Source organism: Bos indicus, chromosome 23 (genome assembly GCF_029378745.1).
Source record: "Bos indicus isolate NIAB-ARS_2022 breed Sahiwal x Tharparkar chromosome 23, NIAB-ARS_B.indTharparkar_mat_pri_1.0, whole genome shotgun sequence".
Taxonomy (NCBI): domain Eukaryota; kingdom Metazoa; phylum Chordata; class Mammalia; order Artiodactyla; family Bovidae; genus Bos; species Bos indicus.
The window spans coordinates 53,631,503-53,644,683 of NC_091782.1; the positions used below are offsets into that span (position 1 = coordinate 53,631,503).

The 13,181-nt window shown below is 60.3% G+C and overlaps 1 protein-coding gene across 4 annotated transcripts in view; it reads left to right on the forward strand.

Annotated features, from left to right (window-relative positions):
• Positions 1–11,801, forward strand: part of GMDS (GDP-mannose 4,6-dehydratase) — a 435,953-nt gene extending 424,152 nt beyond the window's left edge. For all 4 annotated transcript variants that reach the window (XM_070778494.1, XM_070778496.1, XM_070778495.1 and 1 more), the window contains 2 exons: positions 11,300–11,368; positions 11,512–11,801. In XM_070778494.1, coding sequence (XP_070634595.1) covers positions 11,300–11,368; positions 11,512–11,574 — 132 coding nt within the window. In that variant the 3' untranslated portion in view covers positions 11,575–11,801. The remainder of the gene's footprint in view (positions 1–11,299; positions 11,369–11,511) is intronic.
• Positions 11,802–13,181: the final 1,380 nt, after the last annotated feature.

The following is a 13,181-nucleotide window of genomic DNA, read 5'->3' on the forward strand; positions in this document are numbered from 1 at the left end:
CTGAGTGCTGCTCCGCAGGCAGCCTGGAACACACGAGCCACTCAGAACCCCACGCCGCAGAGAGAGGCCTTCCCCACTCGGGGTGGACGCCGTGATGCGCGGGATGGTAGAGACATGAGGTTCCCCTCGGAACAAGCACCGCTTAGGTCGTCCCATCTAAAGAACGCTCCTGGGAAAACCTGCGAGGAGAGGTGACCGGCCCCAAGCCATCGCCCGCACTTTAGCGCTCCGGGCCTGTTCTCATCAAGTCGGGGGCAAGTGTGGTTAGTCTTGCAGGTAGCCTCCCCTGGGCGGTCACTGGGGAAAGCACTCATTCAAGGCTGTGGTCGGGGCTGGGACGGACAGACTGCCTTTCCCTGGGGGAGGCCGAAGGCGCTGCAGCCCCACGCTCCTGGGGTTCTGTGGCGGCGCGTCCTGGGGCTCAGTGTGGGTGGGCTGGGTCCGGATGGAGAGCTGAGCCCTCTAAGGGGGAGGGCTTGTCCTGCCCTCTGCGGCCTGAGGTGGGACACCTGATCTTCAGGACTCAGCCCTGACACCCTGACTGCAGAGCCCGGCCTGTCGCCTGGCCCCCCAGCCCCGATGGCCCCCACCCGCAACCCCATGAGTGACCCCAGGTGCTGGCTTGCGTGCCCGTGTCCCGACCACTCTGTGTGCCCCGTGTCTACCGCTGAGTCTCAGCCACAGGGGTGCTCCCACCCAGGCCCCTCACCCCCCGGGACACTGGCTCTAAGTTGCCTGTGTTCCCACCCACAGACGGAGGGACCCCAGTGCCGCTCCCACCCTCTGCGAACAGCCCAAGCTGGGAGTTTCTGCCCCAGCTCTGCAAGCAAGGCTGGCCCCGCGCCCACCCGGCCATCCTCTGCTGGCCCTGGGGGGTCGGGGCAGCACTTTTTTGTCGGGAACTCAAGTGGGGGGTGGGGGGGTGGGGGCGCTGGCAGTGGTGGGTCAGGGCAGCTCCATGTGCCCAGAGGCCCCTCTGCAGGCTGACAGCTCGGAGCCAGGCTGAGCGCCTCTGACCTCTCCTGTCTGGGGGCCGCACGGAGCCCCAGTCTCCCAGGAACCTTCTCATGGTCCCGTTCAGTCGCCCGTGATCCTGCGAAGAGTCCAAGCTACACTCTGTGGGGGAAGCAGCAAAACCAGCAAGAGCAGAGTCCTCCCGTCCGTCCTCCCAAACCCCAGAGACCCACGACCTTCAGAGGAGGCGTCGCTGGGCCAAGGCGGGCCACGGTCTGTGCCAACAGGTGGTGTGGATTTGCTGTGGCCGGAGTCCTGGACCACCACCCCAGCCCCTGAGAGGCTCTCGCCCGCCTGTGCTCGCCTTTCCGGGGTCTGTTTGCAGACACGTCAGAGGAGACACGGCTCCTGCCTGGAGATCTGACCCAGTTACTGCACAGGAGCAACAGTCGAGGTCGGACATTCATGCAGGAGGAGGCCGGCCCTGGGCTTCCTGGACACCTCCGAGCACCTCTTGGCCCCTTGGTTACTAAGGATGACGGCTCCTCTTAGATGGGGTGCACACTCTGGGAACACAACGCAGCGTGCACAGCGGGGTCCCGGGAGGAGCCTGTGGGGTCGTGTGACACAGGTGGTGCCCACCGCCCGTGATCCGTGATTCCTCCCGTGTGGGCACGGCTGGCGTTTCCAAATGACTCTCACACGCACTGAAGCACTCGGGCACGCTGGCAGAGGGCGACACAGGCTCCTGTTTTCTCTTGGCCGCAGGCAGCACACAGCTCGGACCCCAGCCTCAGCGGCGACGACCACTCCGGCTGCAAACAGTCTCTGCCTGGATTCCAGGACAGCCAGCCACACGGAGTCGCCGCCAAAGCTTCCATCAAAGTCAGCCTGATTATCTTCCACTGCGTTTTCCTGAAAGGATGTTATGGTTTTCTAGATGTTTGGTAGCTGGCGATAAATCAGGCTTTTATGATGTCATGTGAAAGGTTCCCCCCCGCCTCCTGCTGCAGCCGCAGGCTGAGGGGACGTGTCGGTAGGACACGTGGACACCGCTGGCTTAACCCTCTGCTTGCTTGGGCTGGGCACAGCGAGGCTGCCTGCCGGTGGGGCGTGGACGGTGCTGTGGGCCTGCTTCCCCCGTGGGGTGAACCAGACCTCCTCCACCCAGAGTCTGACATCGAATCAAGATTCAGAACAAGCCAGTGTGTCCCTCAGAGCCATAGAGGCGATCACAGGTGATTTTACAAAAGCCATCTTCTGGAAGAGCCTCTGCGTCATCATCATGAAAAGGAGACGTGTCCTTGAAAAAGAGGCGCTGTCTGAAGTCAGGGCATAGCGATAAAACGAGACTCTGGAACTTCGTTGGCAGCGCCTTCTCTGGAAGCAGTGAGAGGCGCTCACTGGAGCCCCCTCCCACGGGTGTTCTCCCCGAATCCCGCCCCCGCCCCTCCCCACCCACCCTCCCCACCCCCCGCCCAGTTCCTGGCGAGTCTTCTGTCTCTCTCCCCTGGGAGCGGGTCCACCGCATCCCTCCACCTGGCATCCTCAGCACACCCCCTGGTCCTGGCTGCCACCGTCTACAGTCATCTGCGTGCCCACCATCCCCCCTTCCTCCACCATCTCCCACCGCTCCTGCTGAGGTCAGAGAAACCAGCGAGCTTGTGCTCAGAGACCCGGGGCCCGAGGAACGAGAGTCTCTGAACTCCACTGGAGGCTGATCAAGGCCATGAATCTTGAAGTGGAACCGGCTGGCGGAGCTTTACATCACAGCCTCACAGAGAACTGGGGTGGAAACAGTCAAACTCAAGCAGGTTGCGGTGCTGCGTCCTGTCCTTGCAAGAGCTTCTGGCAGAAGAGGAGCCCGTGGCCCAGGAGAGGTCCACTGTGTCCTCGCTGGACCAGGGGAGGGTCAGCCCTTCCTTCCTCACCCCCACAGTGGGTGCTGGCGCAGCGCTGGGCCCTGCCCTCTGCCCGGCAGGCCTGAGGGGTGACGTGACCCGCCCACCCGTAGGGCATGGTCCTGACTCTGCAGGGCGGTTGTCCAGACCTCGGCCCCCAAGAGTGGCCAGATGTTCCCAGGCTGAGAGGCTCAAGCACAGCAAAGACTGGCAGATTTTAGGAGGGAAGGGGGATGTGTGTGAGTTTCCAGGGGAGAAGAACGCACTCACCCTTGTAAGACACAGAGCTAGAAGTCAACCCCATACTTACTTTCAAAAATCACATGGGCATCAGAAAGCAGACTTTCAAACCACAGCACGCCGAGGTGGCCAGTTCATAGCTGCACGTCCTCTAAGGGGCCGTCAGCGACCACTGAATAAAGCCACGTGACCACGTGGCTTTGCTGCCAAGGGCCTGGGCCCCATGATGGGAATTCCCCGGAGGTCAGGGTGTCGCCAGCTCCTCTGGGCTCTGCCCCCCTGGACGCCCTGTGCAGAGTCGGGGGCCTTCTCTCCATCCCCGAGACCCAAGGGCTCTGCTTGCGCTTCTCTCATCATCAAATCACTGATGAACGTCACCGCTCCAGGGAGGACCTCCCACTGTTCTTCAAGCCCCCCTCCTCCTAGACTTCTGCCCTGAACCCCCTGTGGCCTCAAAGGGCTTAGTCACACGTCCCGCCCCCTTGACGGGCCCTCCTGTTGACACCGAGGCTCAGGACAGGGCTTCGTCATGCCCGCTACTGCCCCCCCAGCGTCTGAGGCAGTAAAGGTTTGGTAACAGTCAACAGCGTGTGAGATGGTTACAATAACTGGGGGAAAATTAAATATAAAATCGGTTACCATTATTCAAAAATTATGATCTAAAAATAGAAGTTTGGTTGGGGTGCAGGTCAAAGTGACAGAACTATAAAAGCAAAGCTGTGAGACAGCCCCTGCGCGGAGAGGACGCTCCATCCCTGATGTCACTGCAGGAAGCCGGAAGCGCCGCTCCCCCACCTCGGTGATGACAGCCGGTCTGCTGCTCCCATGGACTGCGACCTTAGAGGCACGCCGGCCGACGCCACCCGGATCCTGACCCTCACGGGCCTTGCCTGGCGGGCGACGTTCTCCCCGCTTCACAGACTGAAACCCTGAGGCTCGGGGACATTGAGGGACTCCCCCGAGGCCACACTGCTCCAAGGCTGAGCCGCAGAGGCAGCCGAAATGCACGGATCCGAAGGGGGCAGACCGGCGCTTTGGCGAGCACACACCTTCTGTACCGCCGCCCTCCCCGCCCACCGGCCGTGGCCGTCTCCTTCCCAGCACCGCCAGTGCCGTTGCTGGGACAGAACCTCCCACACGGTGGACCGTGAGCGTGATTCTGGCCATCTGGTCACCCGGCACTGCAGCACACTGTGCGTCCCGCTGCTCAGCTTCGTCTGTGTTGCTCAGAGCGCTCTGCCCCTCAGACGACTGTCCACAGAGCACGTTCTTGCTGTGTTTTCTGGGCGGGCTCGTCCTGCTGAGGGCCCTGCGCCTTCCGGTCCGGCGCCCGACCCCCAGGGGGCTTCATGACGTCCGTCACGTTGTCGTGTCTAAGCGTCTCTGTGGCCGTGTTCAGGGAGGGCTTCTATTTCTCTTACAAAAACAGAAAAGGAAAACCCCAGGTAACCGGGCAGCGTGGCTGCCTCTCAACCTGGTAAACCTCCCGCTGCCAGGAAAGCGAGAGAATGGACAGTCAGACGTGACGTCCGTCCTCATGCACGCCTTCCGCCACGCCTCTCAGAAACCTGACTAACAAGCGTCGAAGCAGTTGTCCTAAGTTTCCCTCAACTGAGAAACTCCCCAGAGAAACAGCCTAAAAGCAAGACTTTGGATGTGGTCTGTGGCCGGGCTAGCCCCAGCACTTCTTACAGGTCAGCGAGGGAATGCGTGTTTGCGTGAGTGCCGTGTCATTTCTGTTTGGGGTGAGAAGGAGGCGGGCGGGAGGGTTATGGAAGCGGGGTTTCCTGAAGGCGAGTAGCCTGACGTGCTCTTCAGATTGAGAAAAACCCAAAGGAAGAAGCCTCCTTCCCGTGCTCCAGGTGCCTCCCTGTATCCACAACATTCATCGATGCCGTGCTGTGCTCAGTTGCTAAGTCGTGTCCGATTCTCCGCGACCCCATGGACTGTCGCCCACCAGGCAGGAGTACTGGAGTGGGTTGCCATGCCCTCCTCCAGGGGATCTTCCAGACCCAGGGATCAAACCCTTATCTCTTACGTCTCCTGCAACAGCAGGCAGGTTCTTTACCCCTAGGGCCACCTGGGAAGCCCGTATTCATTGTACTAATCGGGGGCAGGGAGGGGGTGGGTGTCTAGGGCCCAGCAGGTCCCCTCACAACGGGGAATGAAGCAGCCCTCCTCTGCACGTGCGGGTCCCTGGTGGCCAGCCTCGGCCTCCTTGCCGCGTCAGGCTGCAGGTGAGCAAACACAGAGCTGGCCTTCGCCCCCCGGTGCTTGTCAGGTGCTTCCGTGCCCAGGAAAGGGGCCTCCTGAAGCAGATCCAGGATCTCCTGAGTTGCATTTGGATTGTCTCGAGGTTTACTTAGCTGGTGTACCTGCAGCACTTGGAGGGTAGAAGGGCCTCAACGGCAGAGGCAGAGCCGCCCAGCCTCGTGCTCCAGGGGCCGCCAGCCAGCAGAGTCAGCCCCTCTAATCGTCCACTTAAAGGCGCTTTATCTCCTTTCTGCGGGCTTTGTGTCACTTCCTACCAGCCTGGGTAATCTTCACACCCTCGACCCAGTTATTAACAGTAACCAGTCATTTCCGACAAAGACGCTGCTGGCTTTGAAGCCTGGGATGTGCTGAGCTCACCGACAGTCTTATCTCCCTCTCGTGCACCAGCCCTGTGTTGCCACCTCCAGCGGCCCCGCCTCCACCGCTTAGAGTGATCGTCAGGGAGGGTGTCAGGGTCCAGAGGCTCCCGCGGCAGGACTGACCACGCTCTCCTGGGGCTGTCATCCCCTGGAAGCACCTCGGATCCTGGAGGACAGCCGACAGAGAAGGGAGCGGGCCGGGGTGGGGAGGAGGCGCCTCACCAGGGCGCGTGCAGCCATGCTCACCCCCCGCCTCACTGGCGCCTTCAGAGCAACCTGGGCGCAGCTTTGAGAAAGCAGGCTCAGGGGCTTCCCTGGGGGCTCGGTGGTAGAGGGGCCTCCTGCCAAAGCAGGAGGTGTGGGTTCGATCCCCGGGTCAGGGAGATCCCACGCGTGCCGCAGAGCAGCTAAGCTGCACGCCACAGTGCAGCCGTGCTCTGCAGCAGGGTGCCTCCACCACAGTTAGCAGGCAGGCCCTGCACCCCAGTGAGGGCCAGCACAGGCAAGAAAGAGAGAGAAACCGGGCACAGACTGAGCCCGGGTGAGCCAGGCCCGGAGGCGGGTGGGCTGGCCTCTCTGGGGCCCGCTCCTCTGCCCTGGGAGGGCATGCGGCTGTGAGGGGGCGCCCGGGGCTGGCATTGGGGACAGAAGCCAGCCTGGGTCCCGGGCGTGTGTCCACTCCGCAAGGAGAGGGCCCCCATGCTCACCTCAGCCTGAAAGGACTGTCTCTACCACGTCTGCTCCAGCTCTGTTTCCAAGGAACTTGGTGCGCTTCATCCCATATTCCACTGTAGCAATAGTCTGACGGCCTCTCCCCTCCGTCCTAACCACATTTCTCTTTCTGCTACCCGTATTTTCAAAATACAAATGAAAACAGACATCTCTACGTAGGCTGCACTATAAATGCTGTTAATTGGCTTCTCCATTTATAAAGCAAATACTTTTTCTGTTTACCACCATAGGCTTTATTTACGAATTTAGAAGTGGACGTGTCAGGAAGTCTGTGTTCTCGTTCATTTTTCCAGAAAGCGCTGCGTGCTAGGTAGATGCCTTCACCCCTGTCTGGGGTGCACGGGGAGGTGGCCTTGCAGGCCTGGGTTTGGTAGCTCTCAGGAGCTCATTCCAAATGACAAATCGTGGTTCCCAGCCCAGAAGCTTCCTGGGGACCCGCTCAGGTGCCGCCTCCCCAAGCCCTGAGGCCGGGACACATGTCCCAAGGCCCCACCCGCAGCCCCCAGCAGAGGTGCCAGTGTCTCTGGGCAGGCTGCTCTCTCTGCCCCACCGGCTGCCCCGTATCTCCAGGGTCAGAGGTGGCGGGGCGGTGCTGAGGACTGGATTTCCGCGCGGGAGAGCCCAGCATTGTTCAGGGCCCGACGGCAGCCCGCTGACGGACAGCCCCTCTGAGGCCGCTTCCTGAGCAGACCAGACACCCGCTGTTTTCTCCTCATCTCTTATCAGCCCTGTTGTTAGAGGGGAGGCCGGGCTTCAGTTCCGTGGGTGCCCATGGCGGGGGTCCTGGGGGTGAGCGGTGCTCCCCACGCTGCGCTCCCCGCCTCTCTGGGACGGTTCACAGCTAACGACACGAGAGCAGGAGGCGTTGAACCAGCCCCCGGGAGGCAGGCTCTCCTGCGGGCTTTCTGGGGGAAGGTCCCCGCTCGGCCCTTTTCCTCACTCTCGCTGACTCTCAGCTGCGCGTCTCCAGCCTGGACTGGGCCAGTGTTTCCCACTGACTGTCCATTGCTGCTGTCGTCGTGAGCAGTTCTGTCTTTCTAAAAAGGAGCATTTCCCCAAGAGGAAGGCATTAGCATCGAGTTACACGAGGAACCACATTCACTGGCATTCTTTTATTCCCTGGGAGCCTCAGCCATTCCTCAGTTTTGCTTTTTTAAGCAAAGTGGAAGGAAGCTGATGAATCTGGAGCAGTCCTCACGCTCGGCTCTCAGGTCCTGGAAGGTGGCTCAGCCTCAACGGTCCGGGCCGTCTGCCCCTTCTCAGTCACAGGCTGGAGTCCAGCTCTTGCTGTGTGCGCTGTGGGCGTTTAGCAGCCTCCTGCCCGAAGAGCGCCCACCCTTGGCTACTCTCCACCTAAAACGATGCCCTTCGGAAAGCCTGCAGACAGCCCTGTTAAGGAGACGCGCCACTTGAAAATAAAATGGATGTTAACTTTCATATTAAAAATTTTCCTAACGTAACTTCAGTGAAAGAGCAAGAGAAAAGAAATGAGAGCATGAACTTTAGAAAGAAATGTGACAGACTCTGCCTCACAGCTTTCCCCGGGTGATTTCCAGGAAAGCGGGTGGGCAGCCGAGGGCTGAGTGTGCTGAACACTGACCGGAGCACAGGGGAGGCAGGGAGGCCACCCACTGGAGGTGGGTCCTCATCCTGCCCCGGGTGATTTCCAGGAAAGTGGGTGGGCAGCCGAGGGCTGAGTGTGCTGAACACTGACCGGAGCACAGGGGAGGCAGGGAGGCCACCCACTGGAGGTGGGTCCTCATCCTGGCAGAGAAGAGACGCCCCCGGCACGGAAAGCGGTCTGGTGAGGTGGCGGCCGGCAGCGCGGGCCTGCTCTCCGGCTCTGTGCTGACTGCTGGGGGCTCAGGAACCAGCCTGATGACTTTTCCAGGATCAGGCCTGGCCCTTTATCACGTCACTGTAACAAGGACAGAAACCAGGAAAGCCAGAAAAATTACTGCAGCAAAACATGCTTCCTACCCGCGTGGGTCTGCTGCTCCGCCCACGGGCACTCGGGCCCTCGGCCTCTGGGCTGGACCCCGCCGTCGGAGGACGAGCCCTGAAGGCGGCCCCGGAATCTGCGGACCCGGAAGAGCAGGGGCGTCTGCACACGGGCGTCTGTGCCGCCCTGCCGCTGGGACCCGCTCAGCCAACCCTAATTGAATCCGACAAGAATAAATCACAGGCTGAAACTGCAGTGCTCACCTAAGGAACAGCCGTGGAGACGGGAGGACACGCAGAGCCGGAGCTCAGGAAACGTGGTCTTCACATAGAAACGCCTCACATTTTTCCCAGAGCGGTCCTGTCTCCCTCCTAAAGAAAAGGGCCAGACCACCCAGTGCACAGCGTGCGTTTGGGAAAACTGTACATAAAATCATCACGTCCCTTCAGCTCCGGCCGCTGTTGTCATACTAAGGCTTTAAGCCTATAAATAAAGGAGGGACTGAACTGTCAGAAGAGAAGCAGAGAGCAAAGCACACGGCTGGTTCCCCACCTGTCCTCAGAGCCGATCCCACGCGAGTGGGGAGGGTTTGCGGCTGGGAAGGATGCTGGGCCTGCCCCCCAGCCCCGGGCCCCACATTCCCTCCCCACTGGCCAGCCTCGAGTACCCCAGCCCGGGCCCCAAACCTTGCGGGCCCAGCTGTTTACGTTTTCCCTAACGGACTCACTGGGGACAAGCAGGAAAGCCCCTCAAGAGGGGTTGAGCATAAAACAAGCCACGTGTCCCTGTCTTCCGTAGAAGGGGCCGGTCTAGGTGTCAGCTCGGACACAGCAGCTGGCGTCCAGAGCCGACGTTTTGTTTTAATGGAACCTCATCCTTTTCCTTCACAGGATCTCTCGGTCTAATTAAATTTCAGGGAGACAGCGCTTTGGCAGAAGGCAAAAGCTAGCTGCCGGGCTGGAATGTGGGAGCTGGGCTCAGAACTGCATCGGGAAGTTTTACTGGTGCGTCTCTGGTTTCAATGAAACCCTTGCACGGTAGCACGTCTGTTTCTGAGCTTTTGAAAGCCATTTTTCTTCTTCCTTAATTGTCGTCCCCTACTTGTTTTTAAATTAGGAGCTGCTTGTAGGAAAATGCAGGAAACAGAGTTTCAATGCAGAGCGCCCTTTCCGAGCCGCCTGCAGCCAGCGGAGAGGCACGGGCTTCGGGGCTCTGCACCCTCGCAGGCTGGAGGCCATGGCAGGTGTGGGGTGGATGGCCGCACCCCCCAAGCCGAGCGTGGCCACCGCAGAGCCTGGGGCTCTGCTTCCAGGGACCACGTTTCACAGCTCCCGCTGGGGACACAGGCAGAATGTATGTCTTTGTGTGACTCTCTTCTCCAACAGAAGTAGCCTCGAAGTCTAGACACGTTTACTCGGGGAAAGGAGAGAAAAATAAATTCACTTGTTTTTCCGCATATATTTCCAGCTCCATGTAGCACTGTGTTAAATTGCTAATCAATAATATCTGCACCCTACTTTTCCTGAGGACTCTGCACATGGACTTTCAGGGCCAGCAGAAGTAACTTGTTTGACTATTATTAATGCTGGAAGCCAAGGCAGCCCTTCAGTGAAGCCCTTTGGGAGCTTGCTTGAGCCCAGCCTGAATGTGGGGCTGGGTGGTGGACAGCCGCTGGAAGGGCCATGCTGGAACAGCCCCGGGCAGACAGTGCAGACGTGGGGCCAGGCCGAGTGCGTCGGGCCGGGCTGGGGTGAGCACAGAGGTCCCACCCGCCCCTGGCCTGCCTGTGGGATCCACCTTCCAGAGCCTGAGTTGACTGACATGGGGCAGAAACATTTCAGCTGCAGCTTGAGCATCCGTTAGGCTCCTCGCTGTGGTGGTTTGAGGCTGTCCTTTAGTACTCCATGTGGCTGGGAGAATGTCTTCCCTGGGGCCTGGGGTGCTCACGCAGCTTGGTCTGTTTCAGAGCCTCTCTCTCTCCTTTTTCTTCCCTCTCTCTCTCCTCCCTCCTTCTGCCCTCATTTTCTTTTTGGAAGCATCTTGACATTCTCATTTCTCATCCTCCCATCCATCAGTCGTGGGCAGGGGGCGCTCCGCTGGGCCGGGTGGGTGGGCTCTCTCGACTCTCCCCCGTTCCCTTCCCAGGCAGGCCAAGCAGGACAGCCCGGAGGTTCCCAGCCCCTCCCTGTCCAGGGAGGCCCAGCGGGACTGGTTGAGTCATCTTGCCCTCTTTTATGTGTTTTTATATTTTGATAAGACCCTGTCAGCTGGGGAGAGAAGCTCACCACTGAGCAAATGAGCCACAGTGGGACCGGGGGCGGGGAAGGGGCAGAGGAGCCCGGGCCCTGGGTGGGGGGAGCTGGGGCAGGGGCGCGGTGAGGAGAAGCCCTGAGATCAGCATTGCCAAGGAAGGAACAGGACCGACAGAATAACCTGGACCTCAGCTCTGAGGGCAGCAGTGGGGGTCAGTAAAGAGGGGGCGGCTCAGAGACCCAATTCCTGCGGGTCAGGTGTTGGGTGGGGACTGCGAGAGCTGGGAGAGGGAGTTGGGGGAGGCAGGGGAGGGGAGGGAGGGGGAGTTGGGGGAGGCAGGGGAGGGGAGGGAGGGGGAGTTGGGGGAGGCAGGGGAGGGGGGAGGGGGCAGGAGGGAGGGGGAGGGAAGGGGCTTGGCTGGGAGCCGGGAAGGGAGAGGAGCCGGGAAGCAAGCACCGCGGGGGGCGGGGGACACGACCCCTCTCCTCGGTGAGGCCCAGAAGGCCCTCAGAGCGCGTCCCCGGGGCGGGACTCGGGGCTGCGCGGGGACCCGCCCAGCTGCGCCTGCAGGGCTGCGGGGCCGTGGGTGACCGGCCGAGGCCGCCACCGCCCGCCCGACCGTGCGCCCCCCATCCCGCCCGCAGGACTTTCTGCAGGGAGACTGCTCCAAAGCCAGGCAGAAGCTCAGCTGGAAGCCTCGGGTCGCCTTTGATGTGAGTGAGTCTCCGGGGCTCCGGCCAGGCGGGAGGGGCCCCCGGGGTCGGGGGTGGTGGCGGGGGGTTCCGGGGTGGGTGAGGAGGGCCCAGGGGCCGGGGGCTGGGGCTCCCCGTGACACGCGCCCACGCCCTGCCCGCAGGAGCTGGTGCGGGAGATGGTGGAGGCCGACGTGGAGCTCATGAGGACCAACCCCCACGCCTGAGCGCCGGGCGGACCCGGGACCCAGGACCCGGGCTGGCCGAGGTTTGCGGCAGCCGGGAAGGGCCCGGCCGATTCCCTTTCCTCCTCTGATCGGTTTTGGAATCACGATGTTTTAAATCACTTATTCGCTTCACTTGAAATTATATCCCAGACAACTGAAATCGTGGGGCTTTCAAAGGGTTTTTCTCTTTTCTTATTAAAAAGAGCCTTTCTCTTAATCAGCATTAACACAGTGCCTGTGGATATTGTCTCCAAGTGATAAAGCAGCACCTGTAAGGACCCCAAACAAAAAGTCACCCAGATCCACGCCCTGGAGGGTCTCGGGCCTGAGCCCGCCGGGCCGCACGCCCTCCTGAATCTGAGCGGCGACACTGCCGTCCCCTCCTGGTGACAATAAGCCGCTCTGTGCAGCCGGTCTGGAAACCCAGGTCCTGCAGAAAGGCGGCATTCACAGCAGCTCTGGTCTACAGCTATAATTAGAACCCACAGGGCTCCCACCATCTCAAAAGAAGGCTTGAGAAACAGGGAGACTTAGAAGAAGAAACTTGAAGGAAGGTAAATATTGCTGGAACATTCCATGCCAGACCCCTGGGTGACCCAGAGGTCTCTGAGCCCAGGCCTTTGCTTGTGGTCTAGAGTCTTACACACACTACTTATTTCCAACCTCCTCTCAGTACTAGATCACTTTTTAAATCTAATTTTTATTTAGTCATTCAGCCGGTTTATATTTAGTGCCTAATGTATGCACGTGAACCACACGAGCTTAATCAGAAATCCGGTTTTGCTGAGAGCATCGTTCAGCGGCCGGGCTTTCACCACGTGTGCTCCTAAGACGTGAACAGCGTGTCTGTACAGCGTTAGGCAGGTGGACACACACGTGTGGAATTCACCCGCACCAAGCAAGCGTTCGTGTACGGGTGGGTCCTTTGCCTGAGAGGCCGTATTTTGCCCCAGAACAAATTAGGTCAGGACTCCTCTCCCCCTCACTCCCCCTCCAAGGAAAATAAAACTTTACAGCAAATGGAATTCCAGCCTTTGCACGTGCTTGTGAGCGGGGCTGAACTATTTCTGAATGTCTTCACGAGCAGGTTTATGATCTGGGGAGGACCTGGGCTCCAGGCTGGTGGCTGGAGAGAGGGCTCTTTGTGTGGCTGCTCCAGTTGTGAGAGCCTGGCTCCCATGGAGCAGAACCGGGGCCTGATCCGGCCCACCCGGGCCTTGGGCTCGGGAGCTGCCCCAGGACAGGCCTTCTCCCAACCGGGACTCTGCTAATTGGAAACAGATGGTCCCCGGAAAGCTGGGCCTCCAGGACTAGGCAGGCTGGTGGGCACACACGCGCACACACTCTCACACAGGCAAACACAAATACAAACACACACCAACAGACACGCCAGCTCACACACACACACACACAATGCAAACCCGCTGTCACAAATACAGTCTTAAACATCTCACAAACACACACCTTCACACACATTGCCCTTGGCCTCGATGTGGTGGGCAGACCCCCTCCTCCTCTTCCTCTGACCCCCTGAACCCTCCAGCCCGCCTCACACTGGCTCCCAGGGCTCCGTGGCTTGCTACCCAGGGGCTCCTCAGTGAGCACTG